This window comes from Capricornis sumatraensis, chromosome 4 (genome assembly GCF_032405125.1).
Source record: "Capricornis sumatraensis isolate serow.1 chromosome 4, serow.2, whole genome shotgun sequence".
Classification (NCBI taxonomy): Eukaryota; Metazoa; Chordata; class Mammalia; order Artiodactyla; family Bovidae; genus Capricornis; species Capricornis sumatraensis.
The window spans coordinates 46947436-46971484 of record NC_091072.1 but is presented as its reverse complement, the minus strand read 5'-3'; the positions used below and the strand labels follow the sequence as shown (position 1 = coordinate 46971484).

The window sequence follows — 24049 nt, the reverse complement described above, 5'->3', positions numbered from 1 at the left end:
ACACTACTATATATATTATAATATAGTATATACTTATTGCTTATTAATAGAAAGGCAAATTTCATTAATGTACATATTCTTTATATACTTAGGATCAAAACAAATGTCTTAAAGAACAAAGTGTATTAATTGTTTTGAATGTACCAATTCAGTTTAATTCTTTGCTACTGTTGTTCAGTTGCTTAGGTCAGTTCAGTTCAGTTCAGCCTCTCAGTTCTGCCTGACTCTTTGTGGCCCCACGGACTGCAGCACACCAGGCTTCCCTGTTCATCATTCCCACTTCCCACAGCTTGCTCAAACTCATGTCCATCAAGTTAGTGATGCCATTCAACCACCTCATCCTTTGTCATCTCCTTCCCCTTTTGCCTTCAATCTTTCCCAGCATCAGGGTCTTTTCCAACAAGTCAGCTCTTCACATCAGGTGGTCAACTTATTGGAGTTTCAGCTTCAGCATCAGTCTTTTCAGCGAATATTCAGGATTAACTTCCTTTAGAATTGACTGGTTTGATCTCCTTGTCCTCCAAGGGACTCTCAAGAGTCCTCTTCAACACCACAGTTAAAAGCATCAATTCTTCAGCACTCAGCCTTCTTTATGGTGCAATTATCACAAAAAACCATAGCTTTCAATCTACAGACCTTTATCAGCAAAGTAATGTTTTTGCTTTTTAATATGCTGTCTAGGTTTGTCATACCTTTTCTTCCAAAGAGCAAGCATCTTTTAATTTCATGGCTGCAATCACCATCTACAGTGACTTTAGAATCCAAAAAAGTAAAGTCACTCACTGTTTCCACTGTTTAACCATCTATTTGCCTTGAAGTGATGGGACCAGATGCCATGATCTTAGTTTTTTCAATGTTGAGTTTCAAGTCAGCTTTTTCACTCTCCTCTTTCACTCTCATCAGGAGGCTCTTTAGTTCCTCTTCACTTTCTGCCATAAGGGTGGTGTCATCTGCATATCTGAGGTTATTGATATTTCTCCCTGCAGTCTTGACTCCAGCTTGTACTTCAACCAGTCTGGCACTTCACATGATGCACTCTTCTTATAAGTACTCCTTTCCCAATTCAGAACCAGTCCCTAGTTCCATGTCTGTTTCTAACTGTTGCTTCTTGAGCTGCATACAAGTTTCTCAGGAGACAAGTAAGATGGTTTGGTATTCCCATCTCTTGAAGAATTTTCCACAGTTTGTTGTGATCCACACAGTCAAAGGCTTTGGCATAGTCAATGAAGCAGATGTTTTTCTGGAACTCTCTTGTTTTTCCTATGATCCAACAGATGTTGGCAGTTTGATCTCTCATTCCTCTGCCTTTTCTAAATCCAGAATATCTGGAAGTTCTCAGTTCAGACTGTCAAAGCCTAGCTTGAAGAATTTTGAGCATTACTTTACTAGCATGTGAAATGAGTGCAACTGTGCGGCGGCTTGAACATTCTTTGGCATTGCCTTTCTTTGGAATTGGAATGAAAACTGACCTTTTCCAGTCCTGTGGCTACTGCTGAGTTTTCCAAATTTGCTGGCATATTGACTGCAGCACTTTCACAGCATCATCTTTCAAGATTTGAACTAGCTCAACTGGAATTTCATCACCACCAATAGCTTTGTTCATAGGATGCTTCCTAAGGCCCACTTGACTTCACACTCTAGGATGTCTGGACATAGTTGATTGATCACACTATTGTGGTTATCTGGGCAATTAACAGCTTTTTTGTATCGTTCTTCTATGTATTCTTTCCACCTCTTCTTAATATCTTCTGCTTCTGTTAGGTCCATACTGTTTCTGTTCTTTATCGAGCCCATCTTTGCATGAAATGTTCCCTTGGTATCTCTCATTTTCTTGAAGAGATCTCTAGTCTTTCCCTTTCTGTTGTTTTCCTCTAGTTCTCTGCATTGATCACTTTGTCTCCTCCTGTTCTTTAGAACTCTGCATTCAGATGATATATATTTCCTTTTCTCCTTTGCCTTTCGCTTCTCTTCTTTTATCAGCTATTTGTAAGGCTTCCTCAGAGAATCATTTTGTCTTTTTGCATTTCTTTTTCTCAGGGGTGGTTTTGACCACCACTTCCTATACAATGTCACAAACCTCCACCCATAGTTCTTCAGGCACTCTGTCTATCAGATCTAATCCCTTGAATCTATTTGTCACTTTCACTGTATGATCATAAGGGATTTAACTTAGGTCATACCTGAATGGTCTAATGGTTTTCCCTAATTTTTTCAATTTAAGTCTGAACTTTGCAATAAGGAGTTCATGATCTGAGCCTCAGTCAGCTCCTAGTCTTATTTTTGCTGACTGTATAGAGCTTCTCCATCTTTGGCTGCAAAGAATATAATCAATCTGAGATTTCAATATTGAACATCTGGTGATGTCCATGTGTAGAGTCATCTCTTGTGTTGTTGGAAGAGCATATTTGCTATGACCATTGCATTCTCTTGGCTAAACTCTTAGCCTTTGCCCTGCTTCATTTTGAACTCCAAGGCCAAACTTGCCAGTTACTCCAGGTATCTCTTGACTTCCTACTTTTGCATTCCAGCCCCCTATGATGAAAAGGACATCCTTTTGGGGTTTTATTTCTAGGTCTTGTAGGTCTTCGTGGAACCATTCAACTTCAGCTTCTTTGACATTAGTGGTTGGGGCACAGACTTGGATTACTATGATATTGAATGCCCTGCCTTGGAAATGAATCAAGATCATTTTGTCATTTTTGAGATTGCACCCAAGTACTACATTTCAGACCGGTTTTTGACTATGAGTGCTACTCCATTTCTTCTAAGGGATTCTTGCCCACAGTATTAGTTATAATAGTCATCTAAATGAAAATCAGCTTAATTCTTAATCATTTATTTTTAAAAATGTAGAAAAAACAAATCCCTAATAAGAATTCTTTGGTTTGAGGGATTTGTAATTTTTATATTATTGAAAAAGAGGTTATCAAGTAATGTAGGATTCAGCAAACTACAGCCTATGGGCCAAATCTGGCCGGGCATGTTGATTTTGTTTAGTTGCTCAGTCATGTCCAACTCTTTGCAACCCCATGGACTAAGCACACCAGGTTGCCCTTCCTTCACTATCTCCTGCAGTTTGCACAAATTCATATCTATTGGGTTGGAGATGCTATCTAACCATCTCATCCTTTGCCATTCCCTTCTCCTTTTGCCGTCAAACTTTCCTAGTATCAGGGTTTTTTCCAATAAGTGGGCTCTTCGTATCAGCTTACCAAACTACTGGAACTCCAGCTTCAGCATCAGTCTTCAGGTCAGTCAACATCTCACTGAATATTCAAGGTTGATCTCCTTTAGGATTGAGTGGTTTGATCCCCTTGCAGCGCAATGGACTCTCAAGAGTCTTCTCCATCACCACACCAAAATCATCAGTTCACTGGCTTCTTTATGGTCCAACTCTCACATCCATACATGACTACTGGAAAAACCATAGCTTTGACTAGATGGACCTTTGTCACAATATTTTATTGGAACATAGCCATGTTTATTCATTGATATGTTGTCTATGGTTGCTTTTTCCTTGACATAATGACAGAGTTAAAAAGTGGCAACCAAGATGACATGGTTCACAAAACTGAAAATACTTTGTATCTGAGCCCTTACAGAAAAAGTTTGCTGATCACTATGATATTGACTATGGAGACTTCTTTACATGATTAAAGTTCTTTCTAATCACAGGCCTTTTTTCATTACAGAGGAGAGGGAGAGGTGAGGCAAACTAACAGGTATGTTAAAACTTACAGCAATAACTTCTTCTTAAATGATCAAAATAATTTAAGCAAAATAGAATTGTAATTCAGAGACCAGCATAATTCAGGTGGTTTCTACGGTCTTTATTTTGGCCTTGTCCTCACTGTCATACCCACCACAATCTAAGCATTCTTGCAAATAACTCAAGCCCATGCTCATGCATGGAAGTATTAGATAGCTTGGGCCGCAAAAACAAAATATCATAGACAGGGTGACTTCAGTTCTGTTCAGTTCAGTCGCTCAGTCATGTCCGACTCTTTGCAACCCCATGAATTGCAGCATGCCAGGCCTCTCTGTCCATCACCAACTCCCAGAGTTCACCCCAACTCATGTCCATTGAGTCGGTAATGCCATCCAACCATTTCACCCTCTGTCATCCCCTTTTCCTCCCACCTTCAATCCTTCCCAGCATCAGGGTCTTCTCAAATGAGTCAGCTCTTCACATCAGGTGGCCAATGTATTGGAGTTTCAGCTTCAACATCAGTCCTTCCAATAAATATTCAGGACTGATTTCCTTTAGGATTGACTGGTTTGATGTCCTTGCAGACCAAGGGACTCTCAAGAGTCTTCTCCAACACCACAGTTCAAAAGCATCAATTCTTCGGCACTCAGCTTTCTTCACAGTCCAACTCTCACATCGATATATGACTACTGGAAAAACCATAACCTTGACTAGATGGACCTTTGTTGGCAAAGTAATGTCTCTGCTTTTTAATATGCTGTCTAGGTTGGTCATAACTTTCCTTCCAAGGAGTAAGCATCTTCAATTTTATGCCTGCAATCACCATCTGCAGTGATTTTGGAGCCCCAAAAATAAAGTCAGCCACTGTTTCCACTGTTTCCTCATCTATTTGCCATGAAGTGATGGGACAGGATGCCATGGTCTTAGTTTTCTGAATGTTGAGCTTTCAGCCAACTTTTTCACTCTCCTCTTTCACTTTCATCAAGAGGCTCTTTAGTTCCTCTTCACTTTCTGCCATAAGGGTGGTGTCATTTGCATATCTGAAGTTATTCATATTTCTCCTGGCAAACTTGATTCCAGCTTGTGCTTCTTCCAGCCCAGTGTTTCTCATGATGTACTCTTCATATAAGTTAAATAAGCAGGGTGACAATATACAGCCTTGACGTACTCCTTTTCCTACTGGGTGACTTAAACAAAGATTCATTTTCTCACAGTTCTGGAACCTAGAAATCTGAGTTCAGGTTGCCAGCAGCGTTACATTCTAGAGAGACCTCTCTTTCTTCCCTTGTAGACAGCCATCTTTTTGTTTTGTCCTCATGTGAAAGATAGAGATTTCACTCATTTCCTCTTTTTACAGAATCACCAGATCTAATGGATTAGGATGCTACCCTTATGATTTAATTTACCCTCAGTTACCTGTGAAGAAGGCTGAGCGCCAAAGAATTGATGCTTTTGAACTGTGGTGTTGGAGAAGACTCTTGAGAGTCCCTTGGACTGCAAGGAGATCTAAACAATCCATTCTGAAGGAGATCAGCCCTGGGATTTCTTTGGAAGGAATGATGCTGAAGCTGAAACTCCAGTACTTTGGCCACCTCATGCGAAGAGTTGACTCATTGGAAAAGACTCTGATGCTGGGAGGGATTGGGGGCAGGAGGAGAAGGGGGCAACAGAGGATGAGATGGCTGGATGGCATCACTGACTCAATGGACATGAATCTGAGTGAACTCCGGGAGTTGGTGATGGACAGGGAGGCCTGGCGTGCTGCGATTCATGGGGTCGCAAAGATCGGACACGACTGAGCAACTGAACTGAACTGAACTGAACCTCTTAATTATCTCCCATGTCCAGATATACTCACAAGGAAAATTAAATCTTCCTTGTGAGTATACACAATCTTCCTTCATTTTCATAAGAATTTGGGTGAGATACAATTTAATTCATAACAATATATCTAAGAAATTATGATTAGAGGTATACCCAAATTTCTGCTACAGACATGGAGTACTGGTTTTGTCCACTAGAGAAATTTAGCTCATCAAGTTTCATACCATGACTTTATTAATATTAATAAAAATAGATAGGCTATATCTCAATGTACTTAAAAGCTAAATGATCACAGACATTATCAACTTAACAATTATTTTACAGTTTAGTGAATATTTTTCAGTCTGTAAAATAAAAAGAATTGCTAAACAATTTAAAAGCTAAAAACCAGTCTATTTTATATTATTGGAGACACATTCTAGGTCATTCATGAATTATTTCCCATATGAAGGTAAAACCCATAAGGAAAAAAACAAAGCCAATAAAGAATAAATCTAAGTTATAAACCATTAAAATTCTTCCAACTGAAAAAACGGCATTTGAGACCCACCCTCTCTTTCAAAATTACCCTTTAAAAGCTTAAAAGTGCCCTAAAGGCTTCATTTACAACAACCATATTAGATTTGCTCTGCTTGTATACTGCAACCTCCCTTACAGGCTAAGGTTTGTTTCACACTTCAGTCTGTTTTACATTTCAAAGACCATAGCAGAGGTATCAAAATTCTCAAAAGCAGGAGTGAAAATTTTAAGCTAGAAGATGGACCAGTAGTCCACTTTCCATTTGAAATCTTTCTAAAAGTTTTAGTCTCAAACCTAGATCCCTGTAGTGCCACAGTAGATAAAGTCATAATGTAAACCTGTAAAAATAGCTGATTTTATGGTAACACTTCATTCTCAAATAATTATATCACTTCTATATTAGCTAATTTTTTTCTAACATATTTTTGCGTGTTGTAATCTCTTCATATACAGCAAAGTTGAATTTTATATAGTTTACTGAGGATCCATCTCCTATATTTGAAAAAGAGAGTAAACAAAATATGTACGCCTCACTCAAGTTACAACAGTGCATCTGTGTCTCACCCGACAAAACTGTAAGTAGATATTCTATGGTTTTAGGCTTCCCTGGTGGCACAGATGGTAATCTGCCTGCAATGCAGGAGACCCCTGGGTTTAATCGGGGAAGATTCCCTGGCGAAGGAAATGGCTACCCACTCCAGTATTCTTGACTGGAGAATTCCATGGACAGAGGAGCCTGGAGGGCTACAGTCCATGGGGTCATAGAGTCAAACACGTCTGAGCGACCAACACACACTCACACATACACACACACAGACACACATAGGTTTACTACATTTTCTTATCTGATAAGATCAAAAGACCTTAATGCCAAAGGCAAAGTGATGCCCTGATTATGATTATCACTTAGAATGCCTAAACCTTAGAAACAATAATAAATCAATAAATAATCACTGCAAATCTTTACAGTGGAAATGTGAAAAGTTCTGAATTAGATAAAGGACACTGTCGCAATTACACAGGGACAAAGGGAAAAAAAAAAAACATTTTGACTCTTTCCTCAGAGCCTCGTGCCTTAATTGACTTTTAGATACTTAACCCTAATTTACATAACTATCCCTCAGTCTCAGCTTCTTGAAATGAAGCTATTTGGAAAAACCTTTTGATTTAAATAGCTAAGCTATTTTAGCTCTCAAGTTTACAGCGATTGTCACCTTTCTTTTAAAACTGCCTGACTGCCAAGTGCATCCCCAGGAATAGGCAGCAATTCCCCGCCTAGACTTTAATGAATTGCTCCTCCCTTTCTTTAGGGCTTTGGATTGCAATTTGGCTATAATTAATTCCAGATTGACCAATAGCCAGTGAAGGAAGCAACTCACTCTCAGAAGAGGATTATTACAACCATTATTTTTGTTCTAAATACAGCTGTTCCATCTAGAAAACAGAAAATACTAGTTATCTTGCTATTTAATTGCAAATGAGCAAGAAAAGCAAAGGAGACACAAAAAGACGGCTCCTTTTCACTGTAGATACACAGAAAATATAAGCCACTTTGGGGTTGTCTGGGATGAGAGAAAGCTCATAGTTTTTCAACCTTGTCATAATTTTCTAAACTGCAGTTGGGAGGAACTGACATCAAAGCTTTACTTGAAGGCCTACCATAAAGTAGTAAACTCTATCGCTCCTTCCTTCAAAATATTCAGAATCTGCCCAAATCTCACCACCTTCACTTCTATGACGCTGGTTCAATATAGTATATTATTTCTTGGATTAATATAATTGCTTCTCTCTGCTTGTGCGTGGCTCCCCTTCTCCCACCTATCTATTCCTTATGAGACAGCCAGTCCGTGTGAGCCCTTACAATGTAAGTTATGGCAGATCATGTCTGCTACGGACTGAATTATATCTGCCAAAATTCAGACACTGAAGCCCTAACTCCCTATGTGATGGTATTTGGAGATGGGGCCTTCTGGAGGAAGATCGTCAGGCTTAGAAGGTTAAAAGAATGGGTCCTCATGATGGGATTAGCGCTCTCATCAGAATAATCACCAGAGCTTGCTTTGTCTCTTTCTGCCAAATGAAAGGACTCACCCAGTGGCTCAGCAGTAAAGAATCCACCTGCAATGCAGGAGTTGCTGGAGATGTGGTTCGATCTCTGAGTCAAGGAAGATCCCCTGGAGAAGGGAATGGCAACCCACTCCAGTGTCCTTGCCTGGAAAATTCCATGGACAGAGGAGCCTGGTGGGCTACCATCCATAGGGTCACAAAGAGTCGTACACAACTGAAGCGATTCAGCACACACTCGTGCCACGTGAAGACACAAAAGGCAGGTGGGTGCCTGCAAACCAGGAAGACAGCTCTCACCGAAACTCAATCATACTGGCACCCTGATCTCAGATTTCCAGCCTGCAGAACTATGAGAAAATAAATTCCTGTTGTGTAAGCCACCCAGTTTACGGTAGTTTGTTATGGTAGCCTGAGCCTCTAAAGAAAGGCCTTTGCTCAGAATAAAAGTGCATGTCATTCAATGGCTAATCAACAGGACTTCACCACGTGGCCTAGCTAGCTCTCAGACTTCATCTCCCTTGACAGTCTCACTCACTCTGCATCAGGCACACTGGTTCTTCAACAAGTCAGATCACCTCTTCCTTAGAGTTTGTGCACTCTTTAGGATTTTGAATCAAGTGTCTCCATTTCAGCAAGGCATTCCCTGACTATCCCACCTTTTTAAAACTGCAACCCTCCCCCAGCCAACATTTCCAACACTTACTTCTCTACATTATGGTCTCTAAAGTAGTTATTTATTTCTAACATTATATAGTTTATTGTTTGTTTGTTTCTCTCTCCTATTAAAATATAAGCCCAGTGAGGATGGGGATTGCTGTCTCTGTGATGACCTGTATATTCTTCAGTATCTAACAGAACAGTGTCTAGTATACAAGAGATATTCACAAATGTCATCAAATACATGAAACAATGTTGTTTTCATTTCAAAGAACAAGGAGAAAAAGAGTCAATAGACAACGATGCTTATTTCATTTTCAGGTTGCAAAATCATCCCAGCTGCAAAGTATAGCCTCTTAATAGCCTCAGTCTAGAACTGCCAAGATAATGAACCAAAAACTCAATACTTCTAGTTATCAACTCACCCATTTTTCACCAACAATTTCCAATACATAAACCCTAATGAGACAGTGGTTCAACTACAACTAATTCATCTTTCACCTCTTTCATCCACATTTGCCAAAAAACAAACAAGAAAAGAGTTCCTTGGTAGTTTAGCTGTTGTTGTTGTTTGGTCACTAAGTCATGTATGACTCGTTTGCAGCTCCATGGACTAAAGCCTGCTAGGCTCCCCAGTCCACAGGATTTTGCGAGCAAGAATACGGAAGTGGGTTGCCATTTCCTTTTCCAGAGGATCTTTCCAGCTCAGAGGTCAAACCCACATCTCTGTATTGGGAGGCAGATTCTTTATCACTGAGCTACCTGGGAAGACCACATCATCACTATTTCTTTGTTTATTTTTTAAAAATCCTATTTTATTCATTCACAAAGTAGTCAAAGATTTGCCTCTTTCTGCTTTCTATTGTGGGGAAGACAGTTTTCAGAGGAAGAAGTTGGAGATTACTTGCTCATTCAACAATAGTTGATTGATCACTTACCTTGGGTTAGCCACTGTTCTAGGCAGAGAGGACAGAGCAGCAAAGAGACCAAAATGTCTATTCTCACAGAACATTAACATGCGGCAGAGGAGGAGATGCAGCTCAGAGACAAATAATAAAAGAAGACACAGAGAAAACACATGTTGGGCAAGTAATTATAAGTGCTATGGAGAAGAGTAAACCAGCAAAAAGACACGGGGAGTGATCAGCAAGGCTGTGATTTAGCAGCAGGATCAAAGAAGACCTCACTGGAAATGGTGATATTTCAGCCATGTACATACCTATTCCGGGATGATGGAAGAATGAGTTTGAATATCCAAGGCTAGAGCATGCTTGGTATGCTGCAGAAAACACAAGGATGGCACTGCCGCTGAGACAGAGAGACTGAGCAAGAGAGAAGCAGGTGATAAAGTTGGAGAGGCCAGATCCTCAAGGGTTTTGCAGGCAAAAGGAAGAATTCTGGATTCTATTACTTTACTATTTTTTAAGATATCGGTTTTTTTAATTGGAGTATAATTGATTCTTGCCTGGAGAATCCCATGGACAGAGGAACCTGGCAGGCTACAGTCCATGGGGTCACAAGAGTCAGACATGACTTAATGACTAAACCACCACATAATTGCTCTACAATGTTTTGTTAGTTTCTGTTGTACAATGAGGTGAATCAGTGTATGTACACATATATCCTCTCCCTCTTGGGCCTCCCACCCCACTAGGTAATCACAGAGCACCAAGCTGAGCTCCCTATGATATACCACAGGTTCCCACTAGCTACCTATTTCACACATGGTGGTGTATTTATGTCAAATCTAATGTCCCAGTTCATCCCGACCATCCCCTTCCCCCATGTGTCCACATGCTATTCTCTACATCAGCATCTCTACAGTTCCAGCCACAGCTCCATCTCTGCAGTGGAATCAGGTTCATCCATACCATTTTTCTAGAGTCCACAAATGTGTTAATATATGATATTTTAATGGGAATCCATTGGAATGTTTGAGCAGGAGTGCAACATCATCAGGTAAGTTCAATATCCTTCCCCAAAACTGGGTAAATTCAAGCATCTCATTTTCTCAGACCACTTTAACTTCACAGTTCAATGACGCTGAACTGTTGAGCTAGGCAAGAATGAGAATAGTAGCTATGGAAATGTGAAGAAGTGATCAGACTCCAAACACATTTAGATTGTGGGGTCAAAAGAGTTTATTGATGGCTTAGATGTGTAACATGCAAGAAAAAGACACTAAATCCAAGGATTTTTTTTTAATCTGAACAACTTTTGAAGGGATGAAGCTCTCCTTTACTGAGACGGGGAAGATTATGAAGGGAAGAAGATTGTGGTTTAGGATCTGAAGATAAATTTGAGCATGTTAATTTGAGATATTCATTAGACATCCAAGTGTAGATATCAAATAGCCAGTAAGATGTACAAGTTTGGAGTTAAGGAGCAAGAACCAGGCTGGAAATATAAATTTGGGAATCCAGTATCAGCAGATGGCATTTAAGCCATGAGGCTGGATGAAGTCACCACCAAGGCAGGTATCAAAGAGAAGAGAGGCAAAACCGGAGTCCTGGGCACTTCAGTACTGAGCAGCTAGAGAGGGGAAGAGGAGAAAAAATTAGACTTTGAAAGAATGTCCGGTGAGAACAAACAAAGGGCTAAACAGGAAAATGCATTACCTTGAAAGACAAATGAAAAATGTGTTTCAAGGATTTGGAGAGAGCAACTGTGTCGATACTGTTGACAGCTCAAGATGAAGACTGAGAATTGCCCATTGGATGTAGCAATGTGGAAGCATTATTGAACTTCACAAGAGCAGTTTTAATACAGTGTTGGGGGCAAAAGCCTGATTCAGAGTGCACTCAAGAGACAAGAGAAAGCAAGAGACTGGAGTCAGTACAGACGGACAACTCTTTCAAGCAGTTTAGCTGTAAAATAATGGAGAGAAATGGTGTAGCAGCTGCAGTGAGTATGGATGTGTGTGGTTAGGTTAGGTTTAATGCTGACGGGGAAAGACCCAATAAAGCGGGAGAACTGAAGATACAGGAAGGAGAAGAGAGAACTGCTGAACGGATGTCCTTGAGCAAATGAGAGAGGATGGGGCCAGGTGCACCAAAGGAGAAGGCGTCCATGACTGGACCAGCACCAGCCACATTACCAGGAAAGAAAACAGACCACACGGCACAAGGCTGGTGCAATGATGAATGACACAAGAAAATGCCGAAAGAAGGTATTTCCTGGGACCTCTGGTGGTCCAGTGGTTAAGAATCCACCTTGCAATGCAAGAGATACAGGTTCAGTCCTTGGTCCAGGAAGACCTCATATGCCATGAGACAACTAAGCCTGTGTACTCCAACTACTGAAGCCTGCATGCTTAGAGTCTGCACTCGGCAGCAAGAGAAGCCACCACAATGAGAAGCCCTTACATCCCAATGATGGAGAAGGAAACGGCAGCCCACTCCAGTGTTCTTGCCTGGTGAATCCCATGGGCAGGGAAGCCTGGCGGGCTGTAGCCATGGGGTCACAAGAGTCGGACACAACTGAGCAACTAAACCTTAAACCTATATCACAGTGAAGAACAGGCCTTGCTCACGGCAGCTAGAGACAGCCCTGACACAGCAAAGAAGATCCAAAGAAGATCCAAACAACTTTTTGAAAGTTATTTCCTAGTTTAAGAGCATAACTGGAAGGGCCAACTACTTCTGCTGTAATATGTAAAATAATGCTTCAGAGGCCTCTATAACTAAGTTCTGATTAAGTTAAACACTTTCTAAACTTGCATTTGTTTTCAGGATAAAAATTCTTTCACAAAAACCTTAATTAAATTAGTGAAAATTTATACTTAGGAGTAAATCCAAAATTTTGAAGCTCTGAAATTTTTAAAACTAGGGAAAGAGGGAGGTGGGTGGTAAACAAATTGAACATGTCACAATATTGCAAACTAGCTAAATAATGAAAAGCTTCTCTTCCACTAGACTGTAAGCTTCTAGCGGAAGAGGCCATTTAAAATCCATTGCTGAGTACAACACACATAGTAACTACTCAATAAATGCTTGTTGAATTAATTAGTTAATTCAGTTCTATAGCTGGTTTGTGTTGCACTCCATCTAGCGTACTTGTAGTTTGCTAGTTTATAGCAGTAACAATCTCATGCATCATTCCCACTAAAATGCACTGTTTTCATTGATTTGTTTATTTCTATTTTGCATTAGTAATTGAATATCATAAACACTGAGCATCGTATATATGGTTTGCTTGCTAGTACAATCTTAGACGTGTACAGCACGTAATAGCTGCAAAACAGCTTAACAAGAACAGCTAAATGGCCGTATTATAGAATAATTAATGAAGGGGAAAATGCCTTGTTAAACTGTGTTAAAATAATTGTTAAATATTGAAGTAACTGTGTCCATTTTAATAGGGTTTGGTGTTGTTTCAGCACAAATGGTTGTCAGAATGAAGGTTAGCAACATATAAAAAATATTTTCCATTAAAAGGCATGATAACTGCTCTTTGGGTTGATGAGAAAATCACCACATGAAAGGTTTCTCAGAAATAAATTACCTTCATAAATGGGAGAGCATATTTATATGATTCCTAAGAGGAAGGAAAAGGATAGTCATTTGAAGAAACTCACTTCTCTATAGCACTTAGTAAACTAGAAGGCAAAGAACTGCCTCATCTGATTCCCTAAAAAAATGCACTAGTAATGTTAACCCACAGAGAGACCTTTATGTTAGTTCCCATCAAGAAATCATACCATTAAATAGCTCCAGTGTATATTCAAATATTTTTAGGAATTCTGATTGAAAAAAACATTTTGGGAGTGAACAGACATTATACATAATTAGATCAAACTATATAAAGACCATGTGCAGAATAGATAGCTAGTGGGAAGTTACTGGACAACACAGAGAGCTCACCTGGGTGTTCTGTGATGACTTAGAGGGGCAGGTTTCGGGCCGGGATAGGGGAGGGGGTGAGGGATGAGGGGGTGGAGGCTCAAGAGGGAGGGAATATGTGTATACTTACAGCTGATTCACATTGCTGTACAGCAGAAACCAACACAACATTATAAAGCAACTATCCTCCAATTAAAAATAAATATAAACAAAGAGCTTCTAGAGATTTTATTTTAAAAAGTAGTATTACTTGAAGCTATCAATGAAACATATATATACTACTCAATATTTACCTAATCAAAAAGAAGGTAAGAAAAGTCACAATTTTAAAAATTATATCTCTAATGATAACTCAAGTATGTGATGAATTGATACAATTAAAATGAGAATAGTATTAAATGACTATCACCTCAAATGTACCCACTACTTAAAGAAAAAAGATATATAATCACAGAGAGTGAAATCTACAGCAGTCAAGACAAATATTTTATGAAGGAAAAAACTCCAAAGTTTTACTACTCACAAATAGCAAATCCTGATCCTCATCACCATCACCACCACCTCCATCAACACCACCTCCATCATCAACACCACGATAAAGAAATGGATGTATCTGTTATAGCTTAAACAAAACTCAATCATTAAAGCTAACCTTTCTTATTCATGAAGTTCAGTAATGCAAGTTATCCAATAGCTTCTCTATTCCATTATAGAAAAACAGACTTCATGGCTTTCCCTACCATACAGTTCTCAAAATGACTTCTTCCCTTTCTTCTCCACCTCTGACTAAAGTTGCTTCTTTTTGCAGGACTCAAGTAAAGATGAAGCTTCTTTTTATGTGCATTCCATGCCTACAGCATTGCAATGATCCCACAGCCTTAACTACATGGTTCTACATTTTTGCCCTACAAAATTTTGGAGCTTAATTATATTCCATATAGTGTGAGTCTCTAATCCATTCATTCCTATAAATATCATATTCTCTCCTTAATAAAACCACAACCTCCCTAAAGCCAGAAATTCTTCTTACAAAATAACTATGCTTCCTCTACAAGTATAGCAGTGTGCCAGGAAAGTAATATATTCTTCATAAAAGCATGTTGCCCTTAAAAGAAATAATCAAACAAACTCCTTTATAGAATGTACTGATTTACAAACTATACAGTAACAGCAAAGAAAACTGAAAACTACTTCCATAATTAATGGAAATTTAATAGGATGAATAACAAAATATTCCAATAGATATCTGAGTCACTTTATCTGCCATCTAATTGACTTTTTAAAAGTCCATCATGAGAAAAACATTTAAAATACGCATCTTCTGGTAAAGAAACTGTAAGTCACGCCTCTTTTTTAAACAAATTTTCTATAAGAACCACATATCACTTTTTAACATGAACATGAAATTGACAAAAATAGCTATTCCATTATTCCTCTAGCAATCAAATTACTTAGTTTATTAAGGTGACTTCGGAGAAGGCAATGGCACCCCACTCCAGTACTCTTGCCTGGAAAATCCCATGGATGGAGGAGCCTGGTAGGCTGCAGTCCATGGGGTCGCTGAGAGTTGGACACGACTCAGTGACTTCACTTTCACTTTTCTCTTTCATGCATTGGAGAAGGAAATGGCAGCCCACTTCAGTGTTCTTGCCTGGAGAATCCCAGGGATGGGGGAGCCTGGTGGGCTGCCGTCTATGGGGTCGCACAGAGTCGGACACGACTGAAGCGACTTAGCAGCAGCAGCAGCAGCAAGGTGACTTAGATTTTAATTTCTGAATTCTCAAAATTTCAGGAATCTGTTTCACCAGATATTTAAGATTCTGGAATTAAAAAACATGGTTTTGGATTACAAATCCACTATTTCCTGCTGTGTGATTCAAGAACATGGTAATGTAGTGCCTAAATTTTGTCACCTGGAAAATGAAAAAATAACAGCCTCAAAAGTCTGTAGTAAAGATTAAACAGGTTAAAAGGTGCAAAGCCTTAAAGCATGGCCCACACTTAATAAACATAAGCCCATTTGCTTTTGTAGTTATGGTCAATTGTTTTGAAGATAGCAAGAAAGATAAGTTAATTCTTTATATGTCTACAACAACCATCTTTTAAAATAAACCTCCATGCCTCAGTGAGTTCTCGAGAAAATAGGGCACAGAGCTATAGAAAGTCTTGTTTCACTGTATCAAGTAGACGCTACACCTTATATTACAACTTAGCAGTAATGAAGAGAAAATCTCTACAAACTTTATACAAATACTATAGTACCCGTATAAGTTTCCTTAGACTAGTATACCAGGCTCCTCTGTCCATGGTATTCTCCATGAATAAGAATATTCTCCAGACAATGACACTGGAGCAGGTAGCCATTTCCTTCTTCAAGGGATCTTTCTGGACCAGGGATTGAACCTGAGTCTCCTGCAATACAGGCAGATTCTTTACTGTCTGAGCCAGCAGGGATGCCTAATATAGTTTCAGTTATCTAATAGATTTAAAAACAAACTCTTACACAGCACACACTGGCTGCCTATTTGGGCTTTAAAATGTTACAGGAATATTGTTATGCAACAAGGAGAATCAATCTTTTTCTAACGGCAAGCATCAGAATTTCTTTCAGGGAACTACTCTGAGAAATTACTTGTAGTGAAACTTAAATCCTTAGAGATGAGCTAATATGAGATGATACAGTGGCAGAGAAACGTAAACTGTTCAGCATTAGAAACGAACAAGAATTTGGGAAGAGAGAAGACATTGCTGAGTTTATGACAGAACAGCAAAGTGATATTTTTAAGAAAAGAAGGATTCAGTATTAGGTTTTAAAGGTTTGTTTTGAGATTCTGCAATGTCTAACACCCTGACATTCACATTTACACACATCTCTGCAAACCTTCAGTAGGGTCAGGTCAGCTGGTGGAGAGTGTTCTTATCCGTGCATTTCCTCTCCGTGTTTTCTAATGCAAATCAAAGAAAGAGGCAAGTTCTCCTTGATGTAGCTTGGGACAAGAACAACATATGAGGTGAGGAAATGATCTGTTCACAGAAACAGTGCTTATCAAGAGGTGAGCATTTTTAAAACACAAATATTTCTCCTTGTCCATTAGAACTCTTCCATGGGGAATTTTCAGAAATGCTGGTCTGTGATCTGCACTCACAGTCTCTAGTTTCTGCATCCTCTCCCCAGTGCACCCCTAGTTGCTCTTGAACACACCCATCAGGCCTCTGATCTAAAACCACTCCTGCCAAGGTCACTAGTTACTTTCACATGGTAGCCTCAGGGTATGATCAATTCTCAATCCTCATCTGTCTTCACTAGATGCCTGGAAACATCTCATATACCTGTTTCTTTAGTGTCTTCATCAGTTGCTTCCTCCCCAGAGCCCTTCTCAAGCTCCAAATCTAACCTCTAAACATCAGGTCAGTCCTTCCTTGCTCCTATTCTCTTTCTACCTGCTCTCACAACCTTGGTGACCCCATCCAGCCTCATAGTTTTATCCATCATAACACACTGGCAAATGCGTGTCTCTAGCTGGATTCCTCAGCCAATTTCCATATTCATAAATTCAACTGTCTACTTGAATTTCCTAGAAATATCAAGCTGCCACTTAAATGTTTAAAATGATCTCTTTCCACAATCCTTTCTCAGTAAATGACAATTCCATCCTTCTAGTTATAAGGCACAAAATCTTGGAATCACTCACAGTACCTCTCTTTTCCTCAGATCTCACATCTGGCTCATCGCTGTCTCTCCTTCCAAGATATGCCTAGAATTGGACCACTTCTGACTATCTCACTCTTAAGATCCCAGTCCAAGCAACTATCAAACTGTGCCTGCATTTTGCCATAGCCTCTTAGCTGGTTTTCATGTCTCTGTCCTTTCTCCCTACAACAGGTCTTTCCATCTCAGCCATCATTAGTAGCTCTTGGTTGTGGGAGACTGTCACGCGCACTGTGGGACATTTAACAGCACTGCTAGTCTCTACCCACTAAATGCCAGTAGTACTCCAGCAGTCCCTCTTGAGTTATGAGAAACAAAAACGTCTTCAGATGTTACCAAGTGCCTCGGAGGGAGAGAATCACCCTCGGTGGAGGACCATTGCCCTACAGTGTATTCAACCTAGTGAATACACTTTTATAACAGAAACCAGATAATGTAATACTTCTGCTCAAAACTGAACAATAAATCTCCATCTTATTATAAAAAAAAAACTAAACTAAAATCCTTAACACAGCCTGCTGGCCCTACGTTTGTCACCCACTCATCACTCCTTGACCTCATCTGCTGTTTCTCAACCCATTAAATCACTCTCCTCCAGTTATACTTTGCCATTCCTCAAATGCATGAAAGTCCCCATCTCAAAATCTGGGCACTGTGTCCCTTCTGGCTAGAGTCCTTGCTCCATGATATCCCCTTGGCTTACCCCTTTACTCCCTTAAGTTCTCTGCTCCAAAGTCAGCTTCCCAATAAAGCTTTCAATATCCCCCCGTTTAAAAACTTCAGACTTTTCTCCATGCCCCATCTGCTCCCCACACTTCCTACCCCTACACTCTATCTCTATTTTTTATTTGTCTGCTTTTGGCTGGGCTGGGTCTTCGTTGCCGTGTGCAGGCTTTCTCTAGTCGTGGTGAGCGGGATCTACTCCCCAGGTGCGTGCACGGGCTTCTCACTGCGGTGGCGTCCCTTGCTGTGGAGCACCAGCTCCAGGGCGCGTGGGCTTCAGGAACTTCGGCTTCTCATCTCAGTAGCCGTGCAGGCTCAGTAGTTGTGGTACCTGGCTTAGTCGCCCCGTAGCATGTGGGATCACCCTAGACCAGGGATCAAACCCATATCCCCTGCATTGCAAAGTGGACTCCCAACCACTGGACCGCCAGGGAAGCCCTTGCTTTATTTTAATTGGCACTTATCTTCATTTGATATGCTACGCTGCTGCTGCTGCTGCTGCTGCTGCTTGGTGGCTTTAGTCCTGTCTGACTCTGTATGACGCTATGGACTGTAGCCTGCCAGACTCCTTTGCCCATGGAATTCTCCAGAGAAGAGGACTAGAATGGGCTGTCATTTCCTTCTCCAGGGGAGATAAAAAGTAAGGATTTGTCCAAATGCTTCTGTGCTTCAGAATTTTTATGTAGGGAGTATTTGGAAAGCATATCTATTACAAATCTATTAATATGTAGCTCTAAATATCCACAGGTATAGTTAAAAAGTAGAGCTTTAAGAGAAAATGTACAAACTGCAGGGGCTGTGGAAATTCCCCTAGATACATAAAAAGGAGTGTGCTGGGGTAAATCAAATCATTCAATTATATATGCCATAAGGTAACTTACCAAGTAATAGTAACAGTGAACACAGCTCTTTTCTATGGATGAAAGCCCACATAGTTCAATTGTGAGTGAAATAGAGGAACAGAATGCTTCCTGCTGCAAGCAGCCAGTTACAGGGAATCCCCTGAAGTTATAAACTGAGCTCCTCTACTGATTACCGGTCTGAAGAGGACAAAGATCCACATTCTATCTCTCTTGCTGAATGTGCAGCACAAGCACTGGTGAATTTTACATCAGGGTCAGGCTGGGATGTCCCCAGACTGCTTTACCTGGAGGAGAAGAACAGTGTCGCCCCGCGCAAATGGGGTCAGCTCTTCCTTTCTGCCTTGGGTGCCCACCAGGGAGATTTCAGTACAACAGATCCTGACAGGGAAGTTGATATTGAGGGGGGAATAAAGAAGGCAGAGCAAAACAAAACACAGATCTTATTTGAAATAAAAATTTGTTTAGAAATTTGAAAGAAAAGCTTAGGGATTGTAAGGTTACATGTTTCAAAAGACCTCAGAATTTTGTACCATCACTCATTAACACTGTATGCTGCACTCATTGACAACAACATCAATTATTCTATTTTCTGAATCACTGATGGTAAGACCACTACACAGCAGGCAGTTACTTTAGTGAAATAGGCCCATCTCCAGAGAGAGAGAAGAACTTGTGGTTCAAATGTTAATACTTTTGATCAGGTAAGTACTTTATTTTTGTCAGTAGGTGATAACCCGTATGTAGATGTTGGTTAACAATGTTCCTGAGAAGGATAATGGATGGGGAAGAAGGGTTGAGGAACAACAAACTGTGACGATGTAATATTTCAAAACAGGTTTTCTGAGAAGCAAAAATCACTTCAGCATTTCTAATGGATATAGGAGATATATATATGACGGACAGGGAGCCCTGGCACGCTGCAATTCATCGAGTCGCAAAGAGTCAGATATGACTGAGCAACTGAACAGAACTGAACTGAAATTATATTATATATATATATATATATATATATATATATACTATACCCTTTCTAACTTCCTGGAACATCATAGTTCACCCCCTGCAAAAGCAGCAGTTTCATTCAAATTAGGACAACAAAATTCATTCATTTATTCATATAACAAATAATTATTGAACTTACTCTCTTTGTAAAAGAAAGACACGTGAATACAATCTCCATCATTGCAATTTTCCTCATCTCTTGCTCTTATTCTACTTACTATAACTGTGGACTCAAAATATGACTGACTGAATAAAAATAATCTAAGGGATAACCAGTAAATTCAAGTCTGACATCTGAGAATTAGGAAACAGAAACCAATCAACGAGTGCCTTCTTAGTATAAAACACTGAATAGTTCTGGGAATCATCAAGACCTAGCTTGAAATCCCAACTCCTTTTCTATTGGCTGTCTGAGTGAATTGAGACTCCCAAGTCTCAATTCCCTTATGTGGAAAGTATTCTAACAGTACCTACCCTCAGAGCAGTTACAAGGATTAAATGAGATGTTGGCAAGCATCCTTCCATAGTACTTATTCAACAAATTAGCTATTTGGGTTATCTTTTGGAAGCTTAAAGTTCCATAATGCCTTTCTTAATTCCCATGAGAAACACTAAATTTTATTTTACCTCTTCAGAAGAAACGATTTTCTGTTCTCATCTTCTCTAAAAATAAAACCCTTGGAATGTTTCAGATACATGCACGAATAAGAAATTCCACTTTCAAGGAGTCCTTCCAACACAATAACCAAGAAAATTCTTACCTAGTTTTGGCAAGGAATAGGGCACGTTAAAGTAGTCTTCATAAAATTCTATTAATCTCTTTGCTATATGGAGCGCATAGTCCCCGGATCCTCTTCTGATAGCATCGGGTCTTGCATACAAGCGTACCTAATTTAAAATATATATAAAAGTTACTTTAGCCTTTTGATACTCGAATTTTATCTTCCCTGTATGTATGAATCTACACAAATCACTTCAAATACCACAAAAATTAAGCAACATTCTTGTTCATATATCAAAGCACGCTGGGACTGAAAGAACCAAACTTAAACAATTGAAGTAACCACATTGAGCAAGTCACAATTTCCCAGCTTTACAAGTTGACACAGAGAAGATTTATACACCTTGCATCAAAATAAATATTCAAAGTTATCACTTACATGTGCTTGCTAGAGATAGGAAGGTATGGTGGATTAGTATAATGGTTCCCTGACTATGCTGAAAGCAGGCAGGATGTGGTGACTCGGCAGGAGAGAAAATTCATGGTTTGTTAAAGATATACTGCAACAAGCTTTGGAAGTATTACCAGGCTGAACAAAAAACTAATTTATGCTTCTACTTTTCTTTGGAACCAACTATCCAACTGTCCTTATTCTCAATATGCAAAGCAGGAATAGAAAACTCTTCATGTACACAAATGATTGCCATTCTGGAAGGCTGTCTTGAGGAAGGCAACCGCTCCTAGGCTTCAAAACCAGCTGAAATAATTCATATTTCTAACACAATCCAGATACTTAATATTGATATTCAAATCAAGCATTGCGTATTATCTAGTCCTTGGCCAAAAGGAGCCTGAGGCAAATAACATAAAACTGAACAAAATTAACAACTGTACAGAAAAGGTTAAAATGAGATTAGTTTTCTTAAAGCTTTCATAAAGCTATCCAGCATCTTTCTTTCCAAAGGCTAAATCTATTTTTCACAGATGTGGTCCCTAATCCTCATATCAATTCTATGAATAAGAAATATGTGCTTTGTGGAGCAGTGGAGAGCCCTGCAGCCCAGGAGTTGGGTTTTATTCCTACTCTGCTGCTAACTAAGCTGTGTGATATTGAACAAATTACTTAACCTCTTCCAGTCTCAAAAGTTCTCTTTTATAAAATGAAGGCATTGGCCACCAACTGGTTGCTAAAGTACTTTTCAGTCCTAAAACACCTTACTTCCAATCCCATTTTACAGATAAAAGATCTTTGCAAATCACTAAAAACGTAAATAGATGACTCTGTATGTGGAAATGGATATTTATATACAACAGGAAGACAAAAGAAAGCTGTACTCAATCATATAAAAATTGATTTTACAATTAACTCTTTATTATTCTTGCTTCAGGAAAGAGAACAGAGATGTGTGCAATCAAAAAGAGCAAAATGTCAAGAAAAATACATTCTGACTTTGCTAGAAAGATCTATAATTCAACAATATACTCACCAAATTCAATGACTATTATTTACTGAAATTGTGAAATGCCTTCTCACCTGACAGTCAAATGAAATATCAAATGTTGTTTGCAGTCACCTGCAGTTTTGGTTGACAGGAGGATGAAACCACAAACTATCAGGAGACGCCATCTGCAACAGCAGAACCTGACACTCAGAGAGACAGAGGTCGTGGTCTGCTACCCTTGACATCAACTGCTTATAAACATGAAAGGCCTTGAATTCCCCAAAAGCAGGTCCTAAGGAAAACATGAGTGTGCAGGTGATTTATTAAGGAAGTGTCCTCAAGGGCAAACCTACAAGGGAGCAAGGGAAGCAATATAAGAAAGCATACAAAGCCAAGCAAGGGTGCAATTTCAAGTGAAGTCCTGGCCTCGGCCTAACCCTACAGGGAGTCCTGGCTTGTAAATTGCACTGGCAAGTTTGTGCTGCCTTGAAGCAAGAGAGTCCCATATTCCTGCTCCTCAGTCCCAAGGGGAAAGCATTAAATTCCGGGAGTTTGCTTTCGGAGCATCTGGATGACATAGTTCCAGTGGCTCAAGGATAGTCCTTGGGAGAAGACTTCAGATGTGAGCTGTTAGAAGCAGAACAGCGAGAGCTGGGGGATAAGCACCCCAGACGGAAAGGAGGCCTGGCCTGTGCATGACAGCACACACCACAGACGAGAATCGGTCATGCCTGCGTTCGTTCCCTCAATATTTATTTGGCACCTGTTTTGCACCTGGGCCTGGACTAAGCCTTTTTAACTTAGTGATGAAAAAGACAGGTTCTATAATTAGAGACGGTTCAAAGCATTACTGAGAACAAAAAGCAATAAAGGTGGAATTCCCATTCTCAAAGACCTTCCTATTCATATGTAAATTAACTAAAGTAACAGGTAAGGATACATGCCCAATGAATGGTAAACTCTAAGTGCCAAGTGGATACTGAGGAGAATAGATAGTTTTCAGAAGGTTCAAGGTGAAGTAAATAGTAAATTCATTTGCAAACCATAACCAGGACCATTGCAAAATAATGCAGCAAAAGGTCATTAATTTTACTCCTAAGAAACATCATTGATTTTAGTAGAAACATGGCCATTCCTATCAGTCAACTCTACCAGTCAGTCAAGCTATCTATAGGCCCAGACAAGAGATGCACAATTAAATTAATCTAGTTGTCAAGATTTGATGGAAATGATCCAATTTAAGTGAGAAGCATACCCATCTTTAGTACAGTGTCTTCATTTGTTCATTTAAACATTGATCGCATATCTGCTGTGTGCCAGGCATTGAACTAGAGAGTAGAAATATAACAATAAAAATTTCTGCCACAAAGTAAACAAAGCATTTACTCTTACTTCTCTTAAGAGGCTCACAATGTGGAGAACCAAACTAATCAATGGCAAAATACAATGTGAGAAATTTAACTGCATTTTGCCTTCCCTCCCATTACAACCTGACCTCCTGTAATTTAATAGAACCCATTGCAAAGGACTGAGCTCCTGTCCAAAGCCAAACCATAGTCTATCCTTCCTGCCTTTTCAAAGACATTGTTCTCAAAATTCTCCCCTTCGTGTCCTGTATCACCAATTTAGGCTCCCACACTGGATCCTTTTCATCAGCAAATACTCTGTATCATTTCCTATGTTTAAGAAAAAAATCTTTCTTGACTATAGTTCCTCCAGCTATGGTTTCCATCAAGTCCTTGAAAGAGTTTGCTATATAGTTAGAATTAACATTAGAATTAACATAACTTACTTTACTTCTATATAGTTAGAATTAACATTTTTCCTTACTTTCCTTTTATATAGTTAGAATTCACATACGATTAGAACATTTTCAAAATGAAAAGCATCACTTAGCCTGAGATAATAGGTATCCCCTGGACTCTGGGGAGGTTCCTCTGGAGAAGGGAATGGCAACCCACTCCAGTATTCT

At 39.5% G+C, this 24049-nt stretch overlaps 1 protein-coding gene across 1 annotated transcript in view; it reads right to left on the bottom strand.

Moving 5' to 3' along the window:
* TRHDE (thyrotropin releasing hormone degrading enzyme) overlaps window positions 1–24049 on the bottom strand; it is a 460588-nt gene that overhangs the window by 288115 nt on the left and 148424 nt on the right. The window contains exon 3 of the mRNA XM_068971693.1: window positions 20676–20802. Within this exon, the coding sequence (XP_068827794.1) occupies window positions 20676–20802 (127 nt within the window). The remainder of the gene's footprint in view (window positions 1–20675; window positions 20803–24049) is intronic.